Source organism: Danio rerio, chromosome 8, assembly GCF_049306965.1.
Source record: "Danio rerio strain Tuebingen ecotype United States chromosome 8, GRCz12tu, whole genome shotgun sequence".
Lineage (NCBI taxonomy): Eukaryota > Metazoa > Chordata > Actinopteri > Cypriniformes > Danionidae > Danio > Danio rerio.
The window spans coordinates 3600536-3625751 of record NC_133183.1 but is presented as its reverse complement, the minus strand read 5'-3'; the positions used below and the strand labels follow the sequence as shown (position 1 = coordinate 3625751).

The 25216-nt window shown below is 38.7% G+C and overlaps 1 protein-coding gene across 5 annotated transcripts in view; it reads right to left on the bottom strand.

Moving 5' to 3' along the window:
- The window catches only part of ikbkb (inhibitor of nuclear factor kappa B kinase subunit beta), a 91547-nt gene that overhangs the window by 14316 nt on the left and 52015 nt on the right, over positions 1–25216 (bottom strand). For 2 of the 5 annotated variants that reach the window (XR_012383759.1, NM_001123265.1), the window contains exons 14-19: positions 24484–24635; positions 20800–20861; positions 20604–20707; positions 17103–17152; positions 16930–17029; positions 8119–8266 (exon numbers count right to left, since the gene is read on the bottom strand). Coding sequence is in view for 2 of the 5 variants with exons in the window: in NM_001123265.1 (NP_001116737.1) it covers positions 8119–8266; positions 16930–17029; positions 17103–17152; positions 20604–20707; positions 20800–20861; positions 24484–24635 (616 nt within the window). In the remaining 3 variants the exon portion in view is untranslated. Of the gene's footprint in view, positions 1–4343; positions 7188–8118; positions 8267–12587; positions 12788–13945; positions 17030–17102; positions 17153–20005; positions 20203–20353; positions 20708–20799; positions 20862–24483; positions 24636–25216 lie in introns of those variants that run through there. The other 3 variants (XM_073909658.1, XR_012383760.1, XR_012383761.1) reach the window with 3 other exon arrangements.

The following is a 25216-nucleotide window of genomic DNA, read 5'->3' as shown; positions in this document are numbered from 1 at the left end:
GTATAGGTGAGCAAAGAGCTTCTTCAATATCTGTCCAGTGAGCAGTTCTTGATGGTTGTATCCAACCAATCATCCCCTTTATCTGCGCAGACCAATAGTATAACTGTAAGTCAGGAAGGCCTAACCCTCCTTTCTCTTTTGTGTTAGTTAGTGTTTTAAAAGATATTCTGGGTGTAGAGTTCTTCCAGATAAAAGAGCTTATCAGTTTGTTAACATTTTTGAAAAAATCTTTATTTAAGTAACAGGGCAAGGATTGAAATAAAAAATTAATTCTTGGTAATATATTCATTTTTATTACATTAATTCTTCCAAGCAGTGAAATGGGGAGCAAATTCCAATGTTCCAAATCTTCCTTAATCTTTTTAATAAGTGGGGGGTAGTTTATGTGAAATAAATCTTTGAGATTAGGAGAAACATTCACCCCTAAATATTTAAATCCAGTCTGAGACCAGGTGAAAGGTGAGATGGTCTTTAGCTTATTAGAAATTGGCATGTTCATTAAAAATGCATTAGACTTTGATAGATTAATTTTATAGCCTGATATTCTCCCAAATGTATTTATCAGATCTAGTGCTGCTGGTACTGAATTTTCTGGATTATTTAAGTACAGGATTATATCGTCGGCATATAGTGAAATTCTGTTTTCTATTTTATCAATACAAATCCCTGATATTTTACTGCTGAGCCGTACGGCCTCTGCAAATGGTTCGATGGCTAAATTAAATAAAAACGGGGACAGGGGGCATCCCTGCCGACATCCTCTATGCAGACCAAGTTTTTCGGACAGAGTCCCATTTACACATATTTGGGCTTGCGGGTTGCTATACATAGACTTTATCCACCCAAGACATCTATCGCCAATATTGAATTTCTTTAGAACTGAGAATAGGTATGGCCACTCGACCCTGTCAAACGCTTTTTCAGCGTCCAGAGATATTATTAATGCTGGTTGTTCGTACAGGGCCGAGTGGTCAATTATATTTAGTAATCGTCTAACATTGTCAAATTCATTTCGAGTTTTTACAAAGCCAGATTGGTCAGGATTGATAAGTTTGGGCAGTAAGTTTTCTAATCTACGAGCGATTAATTTGGATATTATTTTAAAGTCAACAGGGAGCAATGAAATAGGGCGGAAAGAACTACATTCTGAGGCATCTTTATCTTTCTTGTGTATCAAGGATATTGCAGCTATCTTCAATGTTTCGGGAAGAGTTCCATTTTGAACAAAATCTGTAATCATTGGCATAAACAAGGGTTCAATCTGAGGCCAAAAGGCCTTGTAGAATTCTACAGGATATCCATCCAAGCCCGGTGCTTTTCCAGTGGGGAGTGATAAAATAGCTTGAAACACCTCCTTTGAAGTAAATGGAGAATCTAGTAGTTCCTTTTCCTCCTCAGATATTGAGGGCAAGGATATCTGCTGCAAAAACAACTTTATATCAACTTCAGAGGGGTTATCTGATGTATAGAGCTTTGTATAGTAGTCAAAAAAAGAGGATTTTATTGATTGCAAATCATATTTCAGTTGGCCAGCTGCATTACGTATACATTTTATAGTACGTTCAGCCTGCTCCTTTTTGAGTTGATAGGCTAAAAGCTTGCTTGGTTTATTACCATATTCATGATAGTGTTGTTTAGTAAAAAATAAAAGTTTTTTGGCATGATCAATTTGAAGTAAGTTAAGACTATTTCTAACAGTGTTGAGCTTCTTCTTGTTTGCCTCTGTAGGTGACTGTTTGTGAAGTTGTTCTAAGCAGGAAAGCTCTGTTTTCAGTTGTTCAGTTTGTTTGTTTATCTTTTTTTTCCTTGCAGATGCATATGAAATCAGTTGTCCCCTAAGCACTGCTTTAGCTGCGTCCCAAATCACTGCAGGAGTGACAGGGGAGGCCTCATTTTCTTGTCTGTATTGTTCCAGCCATTGCCTAATATTATTACAGGCTTCTGTGTTCGTAAGGAATGAAGAATTAAATTTCCAGTACCTTGTTGAGTGAATCTGTTCGTGTAGCAACAGCCGAAGGTAGACTGGTGCATGGTCAGATATAAGGATTGAACCTATACTACAGGAATTAACAGATGGTAGTAAACCCTGTGGTACGAGAAAAAAGTCCAATCGAGAATATGTCTTGTGTCTCGCTGAATAAAAGGTATAATCTTTAACTAAAGGATTAAACTCTCTCCACACATCAACAAGGCCTGCATCATTAGAAGCCATTTTTAAAGCCTTTGACGCATTGGGGTTAGAGGCAAAGGGTGAAGATTTATCTAAACTACTTTCCATACAGCAATTGAAATCTCCAGCTATTGTTCCAAACTCTGTATTGTATAGGCTAAATAGGGTAATCATTTTTATCATGAATTTAGGACAGTCTGCGTTTGGGGCATAGATGTTGAGCAATGTAAGTTCCCTGCCGTAGAGTATTCCATGTATAAGTACATACCGACCCTCTGGGTCATTAAATTGTTCTTTAAATATAAATGGAAGATTTTTATGAATCAGTGTTGCTACCCCCCTTTTATTACTCGCAAAGCTTGAAAAATATACCTGTCCTACCCAATCTCTTTTAAGTTTTTTGTGCTCCTCACTGGACAGATGTGTTTCCTGTAGTAGTGCAACATCAGCCTTTTCCTTTTTTAAGAATGTAAGAATTCTTTTACGTTTAATAGGATGCCCTAAGCCTCTGACATTAAATGACATTATATTAAGTATATTGTTAGCCATTGGAAATCGTATGTTTCCATATTTTGTTGTGTGACTCGAAGTAATGGAGCAGTATGAACATAATAATAAAAATAAAAGAAGGAAAAAATAAAAAAATATATAAAAAACGAAACGAGACATCCCCCCACCCCCAGAACAAAAGCCTAGTCCCCAAATGACAAGGCATCTTTAGATAACCACAACTTTCCTGTAGCACCTAACTAAAACGGCCAACAATAGGTGTCCACAACAACGCGTAAAAGAGTATATTAACATGTAACGTTAGGCTAGACATAGCCTACAGCTTTACTTTATGAATGAAATTGAATATAACAAAGCTCCCGTTATTTAAGTCAACCAAAAATTATTTAACTAAGAAAGAGCAAGATTTTGTATAGGGATCGTAGCAAAAAGCAAACAAAATAATAACGTTAATAGTAATAAAATCCAGGAAAACGGGAATTATGTCCTCATATTAAGTATACTGGTGGTGAACGGATAAGTTCAAAATTTAGTCTTTAGTTATGTAACAGGTAAAATATATCTATTCCCAAACAAATGGTCCAACCTGGTCATAAAGTTTGCGGTCAAGTAGTGCTAATGCTGCGGTGGAACTCCTCGGCTTCGTGCGGTGTGGAGAACAGCTGGATCTTACCGTTGTGGAGCACCCTCAGCTTACAGGGATGGTGAAACCCGCGGAAGTTTCCCATGCTCAAAAACTTTTTTTTGACATCGTTAAACTCACGCCTCTGTCGAATCGTTTCTGCGGAGAGATCTTGGGCAAATGAGATTTTGGATCCATCGTGGATGATATCTCGATTTCTCGCGTTGCGCAGTACAAATTCCTTGTCTTGAAATTTGAGAAAGCGGACGAGCACCGGTCTGTTTTGGTTGGGAGTTGCAGGTGCCAGCGTACGATGGGCCCTTTCCAGTGTGAAGGATTTCTCGGGTTCAAGACCTATCCATTGAGGGAGTGTGTCGTGTATAAAGTCCAGTAAAGAGCGTGTACCCTCTGCTCCTTCCTTAAGACCGAACACACGGATGTTCTTCCTCCTTCCGCGGTTTTCCAAGTCGTCCGTTTTCATTTCCAGATGTGCAATCCGTTTGGTCGCCATGGTCAACTCAGACTCCGTTCTGTCCAGTCTGTCCTCAATTGCAGAAATGCGCGACTCCGTTTCCTCTATGCGTTTCTCGTTCGCAGAAATCTCACGTTTGATGTCAGTCAGGCTGTTTTCCAAAACTGAGACAGAGCTTGCCATTAGTTCAAGGCGGTTGTTTATGCCATCTAGTTTTGATCCGAATTCGGAGCGAAGCGCTTTTAACTCAGTTAGCACCTCAGCTAAGTCCGCCATGCTGCCGGCCTCCACACTCTCTGTCGAAGGTGATACTTTCGCGCTTCGTGTACTCGTCGTCTTGCGTGCTTTAGTAAAAATATCACATTCCTTCAAAGGCAGTGGTTTAGGCATAGCCAGACCCAGGTTAATAGTCAGTTTGTAAAAGGTAGGAATAGTTTTTTTACGCGAAGTTGTGGAGAGCTCTCAAACTACGCAGCCATCCTCGTCGAGCTCACGTGCGCCCCCCCCACTGAACGACACTTTTGATGATTTTGATCTTTCTCCGATTGTTTTTTTTTTTTGTTAAGAATTAAGATGGAACAAAAGATGGCGAGCCCAGCCCAGTGAGTGTAACGATCATGAAAGTGGTGTGGCCAGCCGCGAGATCTGTTACAGTGTGAGCTGATCTGCTGAATTGTTCGTTAATCCAGCCGATAAGGAGATTCATCTATTTCATCGGTACCGGTAGGAATATTCCATTTATTCAACGCACCTACATCAAGGAGCGGAAGCATTCACGTGAACTTTTGTTTTGGGACCTGACTGTTGGACTGTTTGGTTCGTATACCACATTGAGGAACTGATATTGAACTTTGACTCAATTACGTACAGGAGCATCCGTCTAAAAAAAAAAAAAGCATCGACCGAACGAGTGTATTGACTTACATTGGGTTATTTCATTTAATTTGGAAGCTTTTCATGTTTTTTCTTTCAAGAGTTCACACTTAGCTGATGATTAATTATAAAGCTTGTTTGGCATGCTGTCCCGGGAGAGAGCCCTGAGCTCATGAGATCCTCGAGCCCAGGGCTCCCTCCCGTTGCAAGGCGGGAGGGGAGTTTGAGCTCAGGTAGATCTCGAGAACTCCCCTGCTGTAGCAAGTGAATGCTCTTGAAATTAATTACTAACTAGAAGTGTGTCTATGTTAGGGTTGTAACAATATACCGGTATGACGGTTTACCACGATTTGAACGTGCACGATTATCATACCATGAACAATTGCATATCAACGGTTTTAACCCTTAAAGACCGAGACAGCCGCCCGCGGCTAAAAATAAGTATTGCTCTTAAATGTTTAATAACTTTTGATCCGCTGATCCGATTCATACAATTCAAAGATTGGCATAAAGAAGAGAATCGCAGCTTTCCAGTGCTGTATCACATAACATTCGCGGACTTTCAGAGGCTCCGGAATCAGTGCGGTTACGTCATCAACATTTGACAACGCTGATTTGACAAAGAAACGCTCGTCACTGTGTCTCCGGACAAACCAGACACGATACATTGATGCATTGTCCCTCCTCCATGCCCAGATTGGTTCAAACTCGCTATATCACAACCAATAAGCATAGGTTTCGCTTTTGTTTGTGGACCAAGCTTTTTGAACAACACGGAATGAGAGATAGGCATACATTTATGCGCGGCTAAATAAAACGCAAAAAAAAAAGTTTTTCATGAAATAATTCTCATACTAAGTACTTTTGCATGCACAGCAGCACAGAAACATGACAAAACAGTGACACAGCAAAGACGAACTGCTGCTCGTGCTGTTTTCAAAAGACGCAAATGAAGATGCAGCTGTTTGTCTGCATTGCAGACAACCATATCCAAATCCATATCGATAGACAACCATATCCATGCTGGCACATAAAACCTAAGGATGTTCCATATTGAATCTAGTTTCGTTATGTAACTATTTATAGTATAGTAAATATTTATATCTATTTTTTACTGAGGATTTGCACCATGTTTATTTGGACTTTATTTGGACTTTGACACATTATTTATTATTTTCTTATTTTTATTTGTTCATTGTAAGTGGTGTTGTTTATAGTAACTAAAATATATTATTTGGAAAAAGTCAAATTTGCTTCACTGTTCTATTATTTTGTAACATTTGTAACATACCGTATACCGCGAAACCGTCAAACCGTGGTATTGTTTTAGACGATTATCATACCGTGAAAAATTCATACCGTTACAACCCTAGTCTATGTTGACAATTTGGATTGTTCAATTGACTTAATTGCATGTTTTTAGGCGGTGGGAGGAAACCGGGGAACCCGGGGGAAACCCACGTGAGCACGGGGAGAAGTGCAAACTCCACACAGAAATGTCTGCTAGTTTTGGTAAAGCCAGGAACCAGAGACATTCTTGGCACTGGGCCACCGTGTCACCCGTCTAAGAAGAAGGAGTAGGGGAGGAAGGGGGGACTCTTCAAAACGAAGATAGCAATGGAATAAACCCCTGGGTATTTATAGTAGTTTAGGAGTCATCTGATTGGATCGGAGTGATTTAGATAATGCGGGTCAGCTGCTTGCAATCATAAGCACGTGATCCTCTCGAAATTTGTTTATACATAAACTTCACTTCAACTCATTTATTTTATTTTATTTTATTATCGGAGTACTCCATTGATGTTTAAATTGTTTATTGTGAGTTTTCTGCAATAAATCAGTTAATTGTTCAACTCCCTCATCCTTCATTGTGCTACTCCAGTGGAACCTAGATATATTGTGGTACTAATAGTGCTGGTCCAAATCTAAAAGTGCTACATAAACATTAACATGGACATCTTAATAAAGGAATAAACACATTAAGGGTGTTAATTTGCTAAAATTCGTACTAAAATCTGATTTATATATATTGTGCAACTGTAACCCCACCAGATTCTACACCACCCAACCCGCTCTGAGCTGGGATCGAACTGGCGACCTTCCGCATGGGAGTCGGTTGCTCTACCAAGGAGGCTAAAGAGCATAGCTTCTAGCGGCTGTCGCTAGAGCACCTTTAGAGGTCAGAGGAGTGAGGTTTACCTGCACAGCACTTACTAGCTGGCCTCTGTTACACAACGTCTATTTATATTGTCTTTATGTATAGTATATATTTTGAAAATAGGGAAAAACAAAACATCGTTGTATGAGTGCTGTAATGTTTAAATCATTTTTCTATAAAAAACGCGTGAAGGTCACGTGACCATCTGGAAGAACGCAGCATCTCATTTATCACAGGACGTGTTCTCTGTTCCCGCGGTCTCCTAAGTTCATTCTTCCGAGGTGAACTGGCAAGACCGGTCTCCACAAGAACGCGAGTCCGTTCTCTGCTTTCTTGGAATTGAGAAACAGCCATGGTCACTAGTGGGCGGGGCTTTCCCCATCTGATAACACGTAAAAAGGGAGAATGCCAATCAAAGTGTTTCTGCAGACTGTTTTTATCAAGTCTGACTATAAAAAATAACATTATAACCATCAGAAGCTGATTATATTCACAGACTGTCATCACACGGCCACAGCCATGTCACCCTGCAGCCCAAGAGCGGTTACTCACTGAAGCTAAGCAGGGCTGAGCCTGGTCAGTACCTGGATGGGAGACCACTAGGGAACACCAGGTTGCTGTTGCAAGTGGTGTTAGTGAGGCCAGCAGGGGGCGCTCAACCTGTGGTCTGCGTGAGTCCTAATGCCCCAGTAAAAGTGAAGGGGACACTAAACTGTCAGTGGGCGCCGTCATTCGGATGAGACGTTAAACCGAGGTCCTGACTCTCTGTGGTCATTAAAAATCTCATGGCACTTCTCGTGAAAGAGCAGGGGTGTAACCCCGGTGTCCTGGCCAAAGTCCCTCTATCCGCCCTCACGATCATGGCCTCCCAATCATCCCCTTCCACCGAATTGGCTCTATCACTGTCTCTCCTCTCCACCAATAGCTGGTGTGTGGTGAGCGCACTGGCGCTGTTGTCCTGTGGCTGCCGTCGCATCATCCAAGTGGATGCTGCACACCGGTGGTGGTGTGGAGAGACCCCCCTCATGATTGTGAAGCGCTTTGGGTGTATGGCCATACACAATAAATGCGCTATATAAATACACATTACATTACATTACACACAACTCCCTGTTAAAGTGATTTTTTTGCATAATAGGTAATTATACTAACTAGTTACAGCATTCCAGTTACTAACTACACCCAACACTGCATGCGAGTACTGTTGCATACGGCATGTCATAGCCATCTGGAGTTCTGTGCATTCAGGAAAACACAAAGTGTGCACAGTAAGTATGACTATTATGTGTAGTGTAATAGTAGCATATACATACGCAGGCCACTTTGAGCAGGTTCCAGAGCTCCTTCTGTCGCTTCTCCTGTAAATGCAGCAGTTGTTTCTCGCTCCTCGCCATGGCGCTCACCAGCCCTTCAACACGCGGCAGCAGAGCCAGAACGCGCTGACGGCACACCATCGTCTTACTGCACACAGTTACATTCAGTCATTTAGCAGACGACACTCACGATTGAGGAGGCATTCAGCGATTCAACATGAAGAGGCAATACAAGAGAGGTAATTATACAAGGGAACTGTTAGTGCTCAGAATTAAGTGCTAGAGTAAGAAAGAGGGTGTTTTTTATTGAAAAGAGTGTTTCTACAGGTGGGCGAGGCAGTGGCGCAGTAGGTAGTGCTGACGCCTCACAGCAAGAAGGTCGCTGGGTCGCTGGTTCGAACCTCGGCTCAGTTTGCATGTTCTCCCTGCCTTCGCGTGGGTTTCCTCCGGGAGCTCTGGTTTCCCCCAGGTACAGGTGAGGTACAGGTGAATTGGGTAGGCTAAATTGTCCGTAGTATTTGAGTGTGTGTGTGTGGATGTTTCCCAGAGATGGGTTGCGGCTGGAAGGGCATCCGCTGCGTAAAAACTTGCTGGATAAGTTGGCGGTTCATTCTGCTGTGGCGACCTTGGATTAATAAAGGGACTAAGCCGACATGAAAATGAATGAATGAATGAATTTCCACAGGTGGTTTGTCAAACCCACTCATCTGTGTGAGGCACACTTTATAAATGCAATGTTTTCTTTATGATATGGAATGATTATGAGAAAGTGTCTGGTGCAAAAGTGGTGCAAGTGTCGCTTGAAGTGTCAGAGAGATGAAAGAGTTGTTTTCTATGGGTGGTTTGTCAAGCCCACTCACCTGTGTGAGGCACACTCAGAACTGATGTTTCATTTATTGATTTATTAAATATTGATTTATTTACTTAGTTATGCTACTTTTATGCCACAAATCATTAGAATAGTAAGAAAAAGATGATAATCCATGGCCATATCCTATTGATATATTGTTCCTACTGTAAATATATCACATCTTTATTTTTGTTTAGTATTATGCATTGCTATAAACTTAATTTGGACAACAAAAAAACCCTATTAGAACTCTCTATTTGTTTGTCTTCAGTCGATGTTGGGATACTCTTTTAAACCTGGAAACATTAACAACTTACATGGAAATATATATTTTGTTTAATATGTAAAATAGTTATCGTGATTGCATTTTTGCCATATCTCTCAGCCCTAGTTTGAATCTGATTTCGTTGACTGAATAACTATGGAATATCATTCTTTCCCTTATTCATCCATTCATTCATTTTCCTTCGGCTTGGTCCCTTTTTATTAATCAGGGGTCACCACAACGGAATAAACCACCAACTTACAGCATATGTTTACACAGCAGATGCCCTTCCAGCTGCAACCCAGTACTGGAAAACATCCATACACACATTTACAAACACACTCCTACACTACAACCAATTTAGTTCATCAATTCCCCTATAGCGCATGTGTTTGAACTGTGGAGGAAACCGGAGCACCTAGAGGAAACCCACGCCAACACGGGGAGAACATGCAAACTCCACACAAACATGCCAAATGAGCCAGTTGGGACTCAAACCAGCAACCTTCCTGCTGTGAGGCCATAGTATTAACCACTGAGCCACCATGTCACTATGGGACATCATTTCACCCATATTTTGTTTTCAGAAATGTTATATGAAAGACAAAGTCACTTTACCTGCATATAATATGTTGAAGTTTAATCTAAAGCGATCACATCTTTGGCTCTTGTTCTAAGCTCTAGTTTTTATTTCAGCATTTTGAGTTTTTTAAACCCTGATATTCCAGATTATTTCAAGTAGTTGTATCTCAGCCAAATATTATCCTATACTAACTGGAAAAGTTCAGTTTCTCACAGGAAAGTTTATTTATTCAGTTCCCAGATGACGTATGAATCTCAATTTCAGATAACTGACACTTACGACGGTTTCGTGGAGCCATTTCCTACCAATTTGTTAATTCAATCTGGATTAAATGGCATAACTGAGTCACTTTTATTTCCATATTGTGTCATTCACAAAACAAATTCAATATAAAGGAAATAATAGGGAAACAGTCATGTATACCGTCGTTAATTAAACATTGCTTTATAGGGGTGAAGTAAAAAATCTTACAAAAATAAAGAATATTATATCGTATTATATTAGCAGTAATTGATACTTCCTAAACTATGTGGTTTTATTAGCAGAATTAAATACAAACTATTATGTTTATTGTAAAATATGACTAACCTACTGAAAGCCAGAAAAGCTCTCCAAGTTCATCTCCCTTTTGGAAATTCCCGTTATATGTATTAATCATATTGTTATATAGATTTATAGGGTAAGACCCTTGTTTTGTAGGTCTTACATCTTGTTTACAATTATGAAAATTGTAGCGAGCGTTGCTAAGTGTTCACACGCGTAACATAAACATCTGTAATTGGCTACGAAGTTTGTTAAAAAATCAAGGTTAAAAGCCGATGATTAAGAGAAGCGGACATTGACTGATGGGGTTAGAATATAGTCGCTATATTTGCATGTTATTTAGTATTCTATCATCGATATGTATGAAAATACAGGCGATTTTGACATTGTGATTGGTCAGTGCCTTCTTACGTTCATTTGACGTAGCCTATCTGAACGTGTCGCGCGCGTCATGATCTAAAAGCGCGGCACGGGAGTGTTTGACATTAGCAAGGACAGAATGTTTACCATTTTTATGAATTCGTTTAGCGACTTGGTACTGAAATACAGCTCTGACAGCATTATCATTACATGGATGTCATTGTACAGCGTTTCCTATCTTCTCCCGACGGATGCAGGCGAGTATTTTCCTAAGCATGAACTCAGAATGGTGCTAATGTTAGCATATAAAAACGTACGTTAATCCAATAACAAATTAATTATTTAATACTACAATTGGTGCTAAAATTTGTGTTTTATGTTTCGTTTTTTCCAAAATTATAACATTTTATTATGTTAAATCTGAGATTTAATATTAGAATGTGTTTTAGTTATATTTTACCATTTCACAATGAACATAATAGCGTTAGTTTATATTTAATTCTGCAAAATTAACCGCAAAGAAACTGTATTATTATTCATTAATGATAATATTATACAATAAAATATTCGTTATTTTTTACAATGTTTTTAACTTCACCTTTATAAAGTAATGCTTATGGAAGAATACATGACAGTCTATTCTGACTGTTTCCTTTTTATTAGTGTAACTCTGTACTGTGTATATCGCAATATGGAAATAAAAACAACGCAGTCATGCCTCCAAATTCATTTAATGGACAAATTAGTATAAAAATTGGACCACAAAACGTCGTAAATGTCAGTTGTCATACATCATCTGAAAGCTGAATAAATTAATTTTCCACTGAAAAAGTGAGCTTAGTTAGTAAAGTTACTACAGGATAATATTTGGCTTTGGAGATAAAACTACTTGAAATAATCTGGAATATCAAGGTTTAAAAAACTCAAAATACTGAAATAAAAACTAGGGTTTAGAACAAGAGCCAAAGATGATCTCTTCAGATTAAACCTAAACATTATATGAAAGTAAAGTGACTTATATGTTTTACTCTAACTTTCATGAAAACAAAATAAGGGTGAAATAATCGTTCAAGGAATGAAATCGGATTCAATCACATGCTTATATAATTATTAAAATATATGTTAAAAAATAATTGGTCAAAATGTGGTTACATTTCAAGTTTCTAAAAACTTAGAGCAGACATGGAGATACCACTCCTTCTCATACTTCAGCCTCCATATCAAAGTTCCTGAAAGCAAAGGAGGTCAAGCTGCTCCAGGATTGGCCAGTCCAGTCACCAGACATGAACATTACAGAGCATGTCTGGGGTAAGAGGAGGAGAAGAGAAGATGAATCTAAAGAGTCTTGATGAACTCTGGGAGTCCTGCAGGAACGCTTTCTTTGCCATTCCAGATGACTTTATTAATCAGTGATTTGAGTCAGTGCAGAGATGTATGGATGCAGTCCTCCAAGCTCATGATGGAGTCAGACACAATATTCATTCTGTCTCCACTGCAGCAGGACTTTATATTCTATACTGGACATGATTTCTGTACAGTGACAAGACTTTTGTCTCAGAACAAAGTTCTGAGTCAGACCTTACTGTCATAATTAAATAATTAATAATCAAGGCATGATCATATTTTATTTTGGAAAATAAGCGTAATCTAGAGGCCTTTGCCTTTCATTTAATACCACTTCTAATATCAAATGATCAGCTAGAAGTCAACTTACTATTTGTTGCACCTAAAACTTGAATACGCAACAAGACTCTTGTCAAGTAGTGTATTATGAGTGGCAAATAATGACAATGATATTGTTTATTGCAATATATCGTACAAAAAAAAAAAAAAAAACAGATATCGTGACAGGCCTACACTGCAGCTTCTCAAAGTGAACATCCATGTTTTATTGTAGCAAGTCAGACATTTGAACAAAATGCAAACAAACAAAAATATCTACACCAGTTTGCTCCACTTTATCAAGCTAAAAACATAAAAAGCAATCAGGAAAAACAGAGACACTCGAAACAGAGTTAAGTTATTGTTTTCTGAATGTCTTGATTGATCACATATTTCAGCATCCAAACTAAGGCCCCGTTTACACTAGTGCGTTTTAGTTTTAAAACGGCGTTTTAGAATGAAAACGATCCGCGTCCACACTCGCGTTTTACCCAGCGTTTCTGAACTGCTCTCCGTCCACACCAAAACGCTGAAAACGCACATTACGTGACCACACACACTCTCGGGCAAGTGCTGCAGCCCATCTACCCAGATGAGAACTCTGCTAGTCGGACTTCTCATCAAGCATCTCCCGCTGGATCTAATCTCACTATATTTATTAAACGGGATATTTCATTCATCTTGTTGTCTTTATCTAACGACATATTCCCTGACTTTGGTCATTGGAATCTATTACTTGTTCTCAGGTAACGTGTTTTGGCTGAGCGCAAAGATAAGTTAATGATTAATGTAACCACGTAGCCTACATTCTGTATATTGACTGATCGCTTGCCTTTATTTCCTATAATGTATAAACTTATTGTATGTTATACTTTTATAATGGCCATTATCGATTATTAAAATTGATATTCAGCAAAAGAGAGGGTGTGTTTCGTATTTTCACTGAAATTGAAAGGAGGCAGTTGTTATCGGCTCCGTTTTGTTATAAATATCCACACAGTGAAGATGACGCCCATATATGCAGCACGACACCTCAACATTTCTGCTGTCTGTTTAGTTGCTAATATTAAAATGAAAATAGGCAGTTCCTTAAATCATGTGTACATTTTATTGTTGAGAAAGTGAAACATTGTAGCCAGGGTGATGTGAATGAAGTTATAAAGTACACTGTTCCCTTTAAAGATTTATCCGTGTCCTCAGTATAGTCTGTTTACCATATCAAACTGAGAAGAAGAGACTACAGCCTTGATCAAACTTGCGAGGTCTGAACTTACACGGAGAGAAAGCAGGACTGAACTGTGCGTGTTAGGCTACTTAATATTCAGGAAAAGCCCCAATCAGAGAGGCGAACGTCTGCAGCCCCGCCTCCGTTTTCAGATGTCTCCATTTTCCATCATCCACACTGAGACGGAGCAGCAGCGTTTCAGAATGAAAACGGCTTCTCCAGCGTTTTCGAAACGCTCCGTTTTCGGTGCTCGAGAACTCTGGCGTAGTGTGGACGGTTGGCGTAACCGTAGCAAAACTTATGCGTTTTCAAACTAAAACGCATTAGTGTAAACGGGGCCTAAAATCAGTAAAGATTTCTGGATCAAAAAAGCCTGGATGTCCGTCTGCTTGTTTCAAGAGAAGTGTGTTCACATGTTAAAACATTGCCTGTAGGGGTGTAACGGATCACGGTTGATCATATAGATTTGACGGTATGGAACACACATGACCCGTGGATTAATACATTGTTTTACTGGTAGATTAATCCTAAATTTGTAATCGCCTCCCACATTATTCAAATCATCATTCAAATCATATTGTGTTAATCAAATTAAGAATTGTGACGGGTTATTTAAGATGTGGTGGGTTTCATTGAAGGGGTTTTCTGTCAGCTTGTTTAGCCTGGATTAATGCATTCTGTGTGTGCTGCATGACTAATCATTAAAAGATCAGGATCTCAACACCCACGCAGCATAAATTATAAATGATGGTGATTTGCATTTGTTTATTAATCCTTCAAATCGCTGCATTCACATCTGAAAATGCACAAATCAAGAAAGATTGAGTCTTTAGTCTTTTGAGCTAGTTATGAAGCTACAAACTGCCAAATAACACTGGGAGTACAATTTATAGTTTAGATAAAACCACTGATGTTTATGGTAAAAATTAAAATCACCATCATATGCATTTAACTTGCAGCAATTACATTATTTCAACAATAGGTGGCGACAACCAGCCATCAAATATATGCCATTGAATAATTCTTCAAGCATGATCATCTAGCAATGAAACATGACGTTTTATGAGTGAATCACTGAATCATTTATTAAAAATGAGACTAAAATAAATATGAATTGTACAAATTATAATGCATTTAGCGTTATCAGCAAACAGTAGTATTAACAGTGAATTTTTACAGAACCGAATATTTTACTATTATTTTTATTCAGCTGATTATTTCTTCATTTTATTTGTATTTAAATTACAGGTTGTAACTTCTGTTTGTTAAAACCAAAAGTGTCTTGCAGTGCTGCTTTTGTAATAAATGGAAAGGAAATTACATCTGTCTCCTCCCCTTTTTGGCTGATGCGAAAAATGATCTGATCTGTGAGCAGAAAACCATAACGTGATCCGTATTGTGAGATTTGAGACCTGTTACACCGCTAGTTGCCTGATGTGCTAAAAATCTTCATGGCAGCCACACAAACATACCTTTTATTTTAACATGAACTATTGCGATATGCAGGGGCGATTTTATTTTCCTTATAAGGTAAAAAAACAAAACAAACAAAAAATATAAATATAAAGCCTAATATTACATTTATTTGTAGCAACTTAATAGTAATTCACTCACTGTTTGTTTAATATGAGTTGTATACTAGTATTACATAGACAGGCACAGCCATTTGAGTTCTGAGTAATCCAAATAGGCTCAACTCACCTGTTTACTGTAGTAAAAACCCCTTTTTATATTAAAGTGCATTTTTTTTGTTTTCATGTATTAAATAAATAAACTGCCACTTTTCTAATTAAATGCCACACATATAATTATATATTTTTAAACCTACTGGCTTATTCACATATTTCACGATCTGAACGATAATATTAAGTATTTGTTTTTAATACTAGACAACATTTGATGTTTCTATCTCTGTCAGTAACTCCGTGACGGTTAAAATAAGTACATTCTCTAACGCCCTGTTCACATGGGGCTTCAGCGTCGACGCTTGACTGAAGGCGTGTCTGAAGTTGGGGCTGACTCGATCGTCATAGCAGCATCAGCCAATGAAATTCAGTCAGCAATCCGCTTGTTAAGTGGTGACGTGTTTGTGACGTATGTAATACTGTTTCGGGGTCCAAGCCGCCATTCCTTTGAATGGAGAAATCATTCGTTTATGATCACGTTTTATTCCTATCACACATTAAAGTTAATTTTATATAAAATCATAGTGTACACAACAATCTCTGGGCTTGCTGCATAACAAATACCAAAAATTTAACAATTTATAAAGAAATTTATCACTTTCTGGCCATCGGATATTAGGCATGGACATATATACTGCAATCGTGTTTTTCGAAAGCCTTAAATCGCTTTGTAAACGTTTATTATTACCATTTCATGAGTCTCCCCATTCAGTTGAATAGAGCGCTTGGACCCGGAAGCCGCTTCGCGTGACGTCACATTTAACAAGCGGATAGGCCACTGTCTAGCTGACCTATTTGCATACAGTGATCTGATAGGCTGACGCATCCGTTGGCGCTTGTAAAGTTGAGCTAATCCCAACTTCTGCAGCGAGCAACGCCTCTGAAGCAGCGCTGACGAATCCACAATGCAGTTGGCAACGCCTGACGTCACTCATTCAAATTGAATGGGAAGCGTTGACGCTGTCGCCCTGTGTGAATGGGGCGTTAGTGCTTCTGTCACTGTGTTTAATCCTTTCTGTGCAAGACTGTATGGTATAGTTAATGCCACACGAACTGTAAAGTGTTTAAAATTGGTAGTTCATTTTGAAAAAAAAGAGAGTGAAATGTTTGTTTAGAATTACATTTGTCGCTGGAGGTAATAGCTGTTCTGATGAGGTGGACGCCGAGAAAACCTGACTGCTCCTTCGTGACATTGAGATACAGGTGTGATAAGGTTATCTATATTAACGAACTACACATGAGCAGATATTAGAACAATCTATCGATAAACACACACCTTGTTCTCTCGCTGTCCACGGCTCTGGTTTGCTGATCAAATGAAAAAACAATAAACGGGGAGGAGCTGAAATCTGCCGCCGTTTTTATATAAAATTTGAAGGGGATTGAGGCGATAATTTAGTGTACAGATTTTGAGCTAATCGCAAAAGTTTTAGGGGGGCTGAGTAGAAATACAGGGAGGCTTTAAAATAGGCCTAGAAACACCCATGGCGATATGTACATTTACAGTTTTTCAATATCGTCAACATACTGTGCATCTCTACTTTTTATTAAGCTAGTGTCTTCTGTAACTCAGTGATTATTAAACAGCACTCTTTGTCTGCAGAATGTTGTGTTTGGATTAAATGCACTGACACCAACCTCAGGTGTGTGTAAAAGTCCCGTAACTTCCTCTCGTAGAACTGCACGGCTTGAACCACCAGTTTGATGACCTCCTGACAGTCGCCCATACTGCGCTGCTCTGAAGAAAGCAACACACACTTTCAGATCACACACACACACGCTCATGATGATGCTGAAAACCTGCGTCTTACCTCTGGGTTTCTCTCTGAGTTTACGGAAGAGCTCCATGGCCTTCACTTCACTGCAAAACACAACACCGGTGAGTGCCAACATATTCCATGTCAAATGTCAACCTTGAACAGTATATTTTATATATTTATATTTTTCAGCCATAAAAACTATAATATTTTCCCCAAAACAGTGAAAGCCTTTTTAAGTTGGTTGTGTAGGCTTGTATTTTACAGTACTGTGAAAATACTCAACAATGTTTTCAATGTCAATGTTTTAAAACTATTTCATTAGATTTTTCACATCTGTCACACTCATGAAGCTTTTTCCTCATAAATGTAAACGTTAAAACACACACACACACACACACACACACACACACATATATATATATATATATATATATATATATATATATATATATATATATATATATATATATATATATATATATATATATATATATATATTAGGGGTGTCAAAATTAATTGTTTCTTCGGTGCACCGCGATGCAGACGCGGACAATTCGGTATAAGTTCAGTAATAATCATAACCGGTTATTATGTACTGACGTCATTTATATCCTATGCGCTCTGTCGCGAGGGAGGTGAGCGCGAGTATTTACAACACAGCCAACTCAGGGCCGGCCCGTGGCATAGGCACCATAGGCAAATGCTAGGGGCGCTGTACATCCAGGGGGGAGCCAGAAATGAGCACGGTTCAGTTGGTTTTGTTTTCGATATTCCTGACACACATTCAGTTACAGACGGCAATAACTCAAAAACCTCTTACCCTAAAAAGATCTAAAGTGTGTTTCCTACAAAAAGACAAAGCTGGTTATGTTTCACAGTTGTCTTTCTTTTTTTTTCGCTCAACATTACAAGCAATGCTCCGTTTAAGCCCTCGCAATATGTGTTTAGACGGGAGAGCTCGCGCTGAGAGGAGCTCTCAGTAATGCCTAGTTCACACTAGAGGATTTTAAGCCTGATTTGAGCCCGATTTGGAAGTTAACGAGCTCGCCGACAGATCGGGCTGTGATCGGGAAGAAATCTGCGGGTGCTCGGCGCTCGCCGCTCTTTATGTGTGAACTACTGAACAACGCATCAATGAGGCTTGCTGACGCGTCGCCGACACCTCGCAGACGGAAATCCAACATTCAGCATGCTAAATATTCCAGAGCAGTCGGCCGACTCAACCCCACGTGTGGTCAGATGTAGTGACGAGCTGCAGCCAATGAGAGAGCATATCAGCATGAGCTGAATGGCTGTGTGTTCAGGAGCTCAGCAGAAACATCTGTGATTGGTCAGAATGGGCATCGGTGCACTCGCTTCATTCTGCGTTAACACAGACATGAGAGGAGGATATATTAACAGTGGAACTAGAATTCTGCAACTATTAGATTTACCATACTGCTCATTCTGACCGTTCTCATATAAAACGCCATATTGTCACAACATATTTACATTCAAAGCTATTATTGAGATATTAAAATTAAGCTTTGAATGTCTGGCATCATATTTAATGACACCATTACCCTAAAAATATAATATTTTTTTAATACAGTAATAATACAGCCTATAAATATGTAGTTAAGATACTAAAACACTTAAAGGTCTTGGCTTTCATTTTCAATTTCAAACAGGAGCTATTCGGCACAGAATCTGCTGTTTTGAAAGATATCTGAAGTAAATTGATGTTTTTGCCATCAGAAAGTTTTGTTTATGTTAGCAGGAAGTTGCCAGGCAAGAAAATGCACACATATTTAAAGTCACAGCCAAAAGTATCAGACATGCATGCAGTCATGCTGACCAATATGGTAATTTAAGGCAGAAATGCTCAGTTCTTTACTGTTTTGTAATTTAAAAAAAAATAACAATGTCAGAAAGAAATACACTGATAGTTAGAAAACAGCAGGATGTTATAAATATGTTAGTTTTATTTCAAAGAGTTATAAAATTACAAAAATTAAAAACTCTCTGTGTATCTATCCACTCGAACCTTGCAGATGAGTGATTAATCCGCTGATTTGACGATGTTTTTAAATGCTTTCTCCAAAGCTTGAAACGCTGTCAGTGATGTCATCAGCACACAAGCAGCCAATAGTGTTCAGCTTTTTCTGACGACTCCTCCCTAAAATTTTCATTGGCTGTGGTTTGGTAGCTTGAATGAGCTGATGGGGAATGAGTTGTTGTCAGATCATGTAGTGTGTGACCCCCCTCTTGTGGATCGTTCACGGAGTGTTGCGTAGTGTGAACACCACAGAGATTAAAAGACACAAAGTCAAGTCATGTAGTGTGAACGGCACAGCGATCTGCTGATGTTTAAAATCCTGTAGTGTGAACTAGGCTTAAGGGACTGTCAGAAAAGTGCTTCTTTTTTTCGCCTCTATTTTTCATTTTTCTGCTCCGCTCAGCGCGAGCTCTCCCTGTTGCGAGGGCTTAAGTGTGTGTGTGTTTGTATGTGTGTGTGTTTGTTTGGTGATGTCTATGTTTGTGTGTGTTTGAATGAGAGACAGTGTGGTACTGTGTCTCTGTGTGTTTATACAAACAGCTTGTTATAGCCTCCCCCCTAAAATATAACACTGTGTATGGAAAGCATCGTCAATGCACCGTGATGCACCGAGATTTCGAATTGAACCGAATCGAAGGCATGATAATCGTAACCGAACCGTGAGACTGGTATAGGTTCACACCTCTAATATATATATATATATATATATATATATATATATATATATATATATATATATATATATGTATGTATGTATGTATGTATGTATGTATGTATGTATGTACAACAGTTCTGTCTGGTTCTTGAATTTGATTGGCTGATGATAGCGGTGTGATATTCTACAGTGACAAATATTGCAGCTGTTGGACAACATAATGTAGTTTTGAGGCTTTTTCAGTGGAGAATGTAGTTGTTTAAATTGCAACTATGCAGTTTATTTATAAGGATAGTGCCTATTTTAAAACATTTATAATGGAGCGTCTGTGGCCATTACCCTGTCATTGAGCTGAGCAAAGACGGTTAACATTGTCCATCCACAAGATGGTGACAGAGACCACAGAATAAGCCCTTAAATCAAGGGTCACCAATCTCGGTCCAGGAGGGCTGGTGTCCCTGCATGGTTTAGCTCCAACTTGCCTCAACACACCTGCCTGGGTGTTTCAAGTATACCTAGTAAGACCTTGATTAGCTTGTTCAGGTGTGTTTGATTAGGGTTGGAGCTAAAATCTGCAGGACACCAGCCCTCCAGGAACAAGTTTGGTGCCTTACAAGATTAAAAACAGCGTAATTTCTAACTACAGCTGATCAAATCATTATTAAACTTGTAAGTGACATTCTAAGGGGCCAATTACACCGAACGCGCTATTCCCTTTCAAAAAAAGTATTAATTAACACCTACATTTTTAGATGTATTATTCTCCCTGATTCATTTCATCTAATATATTGGCCAGCTCATATTAAACATTATGTCATCAGGAGTATGACTACATGAGTGTAGTATGTGTGTTGATTACAGCGTCTCTAGAGCCTCTCCACTCCTCCACGGCTGTCTCTGCAGATCCACAATATCAGTCTGAAGGGTCATCATCTCCTCCTCCAGCTTAAACACGTCTTCTGTCTGACGCACACACAGTTACAACACTCAAACACACTGCTGTACCACTGCACACACACGATCTTTAGGACAGCAGAGAAGTGGTAAATCCTTACCTGGCCACAGTCGAGGGCCGTTTGCTCCATTTCTCTCCACACACTCAGCAGTTTTTCAGAAGCTGGAAAACAGGGCAGTAAACACACACTGAATGAGCATGTTAACAGGCTGAAAGTAATGCAGTGTTGAGTGTGGGAAATCAGGTATGTGTGGAATGGTAAATCATTTAATTTACAGTTGAAGTCAGAATTATTAGCCCCTCCTGTTTCTTTTTTTCCCCAATTTTTGTTTAACGGAGAGCTGATTTTTTTTAGCACATTTCTAATCATAATAGTTTTAATAACTCATCTCTAATAACTAATTTATTTTATCTTTGTCATGATGAAAGTAAATAATTTTTGACTAGATATTTTTCAAGAAATTTCTATACAGCTTAAAGTGACGTTTAAAGACTTGACTGGGTTAATTAGGTTAACTAGGCAGGTTAGTGTAATTAGGCAAGTTATTGTATAATAATGGTTTGTTCTGTAGACTATCACGAAAATATAGCTTAAAGAGGCTAATAAATTTGACCTTAAAATGCTGTTTAAAAATTTAAAACTGCTTTTATGCTAGCCAAAATAAAACAAATAAGACTTTCTCCAGAAGAAAAAATATTATCAGACATGCTGTGAAAATTTCCTTCCTCTGTTAAACATCATTTGGGAAATATTTAAAAAAAAATTCAAAGAGGGGCTAATCAGTTTTCTTTCTTGATCCATTTATATGGATACACCTTAATAAAATGAGAATGGTTGGTGATATTAGAGTCCTGTTTGTGGCACATTAGTATATGTGAGGGGGCAAACCTTTCAAGATGGGTGGTGACCATGGTGGCCATTTTGAAGTCGGCCATCTTGGATCCAACTTTTGTTTTTTCAATAGGAAGAGCGTCATTCGACACATCAAACTTATTGGGAATTTCACAAGAAAGACAATGGTGTGCTTGTGCTTATAAAATGTGTTCATTGTGCCCATTGAGTTGGATTGTCAATGCAACCCTCTTCTGCCACTCTTCACACACTGATAGCAACAGGCTCTTTGATGTGTCAAATGACCCTCTTGCTATTGAAAAAAACAAAAGTTGGATCCAAGATGGCCGACTTCAAAATGGTCATCATGGTCACCACCCATCTTGAAAAGTTTGCCCCCTCACATATACTAATGTGCCACAAACAGGACGTTAATATCACCAACCATTCCCATTTTATTAAGGTGTATCCATAGAAATGCCAGTGGCGCAAAAAGGGGGTATGCATAGGGGCGCCACACATGGGCCATGACACCCCCCACTTTCGGTTAGTCTACTTCAGAATTTTTTCAAAAGATGCATGATTAATGGGCGTGGAGCTCCGCGAGCATCGGGCAGGAGTGGGCGTGGCCAGCAGGGGAGAACGTGAGCGAACGAAGCTAGCTCACAAAATGAGACAAACCGTGAGGAGACGCATGAGTTTATAGTTTACAAAGTTAAAATGCAAAGAAATGAACAGTAATTTAATGCCCTGCTACATTTGTTATTCGTAATTTCATATACAGACAACCACAATTTATATCATTATAAAGATAAGTGTGTTCATGTAAACACTATAAATGAGGACTTCTCCTTCAATCCCCGTATCCAGCACACTCAGTGCAGCAGGTCTCCTGACCTGTCTATTTTAACCGTTAGCCCTGCTGGTAATCTTGAGGATTTAGGCAAACACAGCAGCACAGTGATGTGTCTGAATGTGAACGAACTCCTGATGAAAGACAGCGTCGGCCATTCTCTAATTCTCGTGCTGCTCTCCCGACAAAAATGCTAGCAGCACACACACAGCTTTGCTGTATGATCGGCCCTGACAAGATTGTGGGGGAAAACATGCAACAAACCGCGTGGATCATGGAAACAAACGCATTTGAGCCTTCATGAACGGCTAAATACTGTGTGCCCGTGCCGTGGATCCGTGCCGTGTCTCACAGCTCGGGCTTGACTCTGGCAGATCTGGTAGGTCTCATGAATAATTAAGCAGCCGGCTCTTCTTATAGGATAAGAAAACTCCGCTATGAATAATAATGAGAAACCGACGCGTCATCATTGCACTTGCAGTTCTGCGCTACGTGACCGATTTTGATCCCCCCTCGAAAATCATTTTAAACCCGGAAGCTGAAATTAGCTGACAAAAGCTCAAAATTACCCAGTTTTCCCCACAATTAAAGCTGACAGGTGCGAACATCGTCTTAACTGATGCTCAACACACAAATCTGTTAATATAAAAAAAAAAAGTTCTCCAGGGTGTCCTGAACCTTTAAAAGTTTCAAAAAAAAAATATATATATATTTTGTTAAAAATGTTTATTTAGCATTTTATACGCGTATAATTTTGTATTTTATTAAATAAAGAAATCATTCCACCCCTCCCCCCATTTTTTTATACCATATACATGTTTCTATGAATTTATTATGTATCATATTAATTCATCAGGCCTTTTGGTAACTTCTTTGCTCAAAACTATTTTACTTTTAGCTACAAACAAAGTTATAACATTTCAAATAAATAGAACATTTCACACTGTTTGTTTCTGTTTTTTTTACACTAAACATTTGACTTGTCTTTTTTATTTCACTTTTTGCAGTTTCAGTCAATTGTTCTTGCAAAGACAGACCTTACACTTCTCACAGTATGCATGTGAGAAGTAATTGCAATGTTCTTTTGCCCTTTAGGACTCCCATGTCTATCATTTTGTTTTGACAAATGTAGTACAAAAAGTCCAAATGCAAGGCTAGTCAAGGTGCTATAATCATTTAGAGAGGGAAAATTAAACTGAGAAATTTTTTTCTGGTAGTATGAGATGCATTTCTTTGCGACGTAACATGCTTAATGTAATTATACCTTTTACTACTTCATGCTATTTCAGTTGTGTTCAGAACTGTGAAACTGTATTTTTAGAAGCATATTGATATCTTTATGAAAAAATATCTTTAATTTACTGATGGAAATATTTTCCACATTTTATCACTTGCCTCTTATAAAATATAGTTGGATTGAAGGGGGGCTCGCAAAAGTTGAAGCCGCATACCCATCAGTAAATGTGCAGTTGCGCCCCTGGCCCACCCTGTATGTCTACGACTATCTAAGAAATTGGAATGGAAATAGATTGAGTCACCTCCACCAAAAAATGTTGTGCATTTTTGAAATGCTTTAATTTTTAATGGCTAAAAACATGTATGTAAACCAATAATGTTGCCTTTTTAAGTCCATCTCAGCAAATTATTTATAATTTTTATTCAATATAATTTTTTTGTTTGCAAAACTCTTTTATTTTACAAGTATATATGGCCCTAGATTGACTATAAATTGATTAATTAAATTCGCATTCATTGTGTAAAACGCATAGTTGGCGGTTCATTCCGCTGTGGCGGTCCCTGATGGATAAGGGATTAAGCCAAAGGAAAATGAATGAATGAAAACAGCTTATAGACTGCACTGCAGCATACGCAATACACTTAAATGTTTGCTGTTTGGTTAAACGACTTATTTCAAATGAGCTGAAACAACACAATTGATAAAGTTTCTGGCAACAGTTTAATTGTTTTATTTATCAATCCACATCCATTTGTAAAAACTAAAATGTTAACTTAATTCCACCATGTTCCCCCAACACAAATCGATTGTGTGGGACTCTATAGGAAGTGCACTGTTATTGAACACTGAACATGTGTCATACCTATTCCTGTGGCTCTCTGCTCCTGGTATTTGCTGATGTCGACGTGTAGACTAGCGCCGAAGAAATCCAGCGTGGCTTTTAACCTCTGGTGCATGGACACCATCTCGTTCTTCTGCTTTGACAGTGTGCCGTTATGTCTGAGGAGACTCATGCTGGAACACAGATCATTTACACAGGGCTTGCTTGAATTTTAATCGACTTTTTCCAAGGTTTATGAAAGTTTAGCGTTTAGATAGAGTGTTTGAAAGTGTAACTCTTAACAAACACTTTGAAAAACACTTTGATTGACATTCTCCCTTTGTACGAGTCATCAGAGGGGAAAGCCCCGCCGACTAGGGATCATCTCTCCTTCATTAGCATTATGAGGCAGCCCTGAGTGAGAAGCAGCCATCATTTAGTCATTAGAGTGATGGATCTTCTAAAGAAACTGTCAGCATAGACCAGGGTTTTTCAAAGTCTAAGACAGTGGGCCTCCCTTTTGACACAACTTATCCATTGGCGCCCCCCTCCTCCCAAATACGCACGCACGCACACACACACACACACACATATATATATATATATATATATATATATATATATATATATATATATATATTTATATTTATATATACAGTATATATAAAGACACAGACAGATGTCAGACTGTTAACTCACTTTTATCATCATTTGCATGAAAGTGCAATTATTTACAGAGGAATAACAAGTATTTTAATATAACGTTTTTAAAACT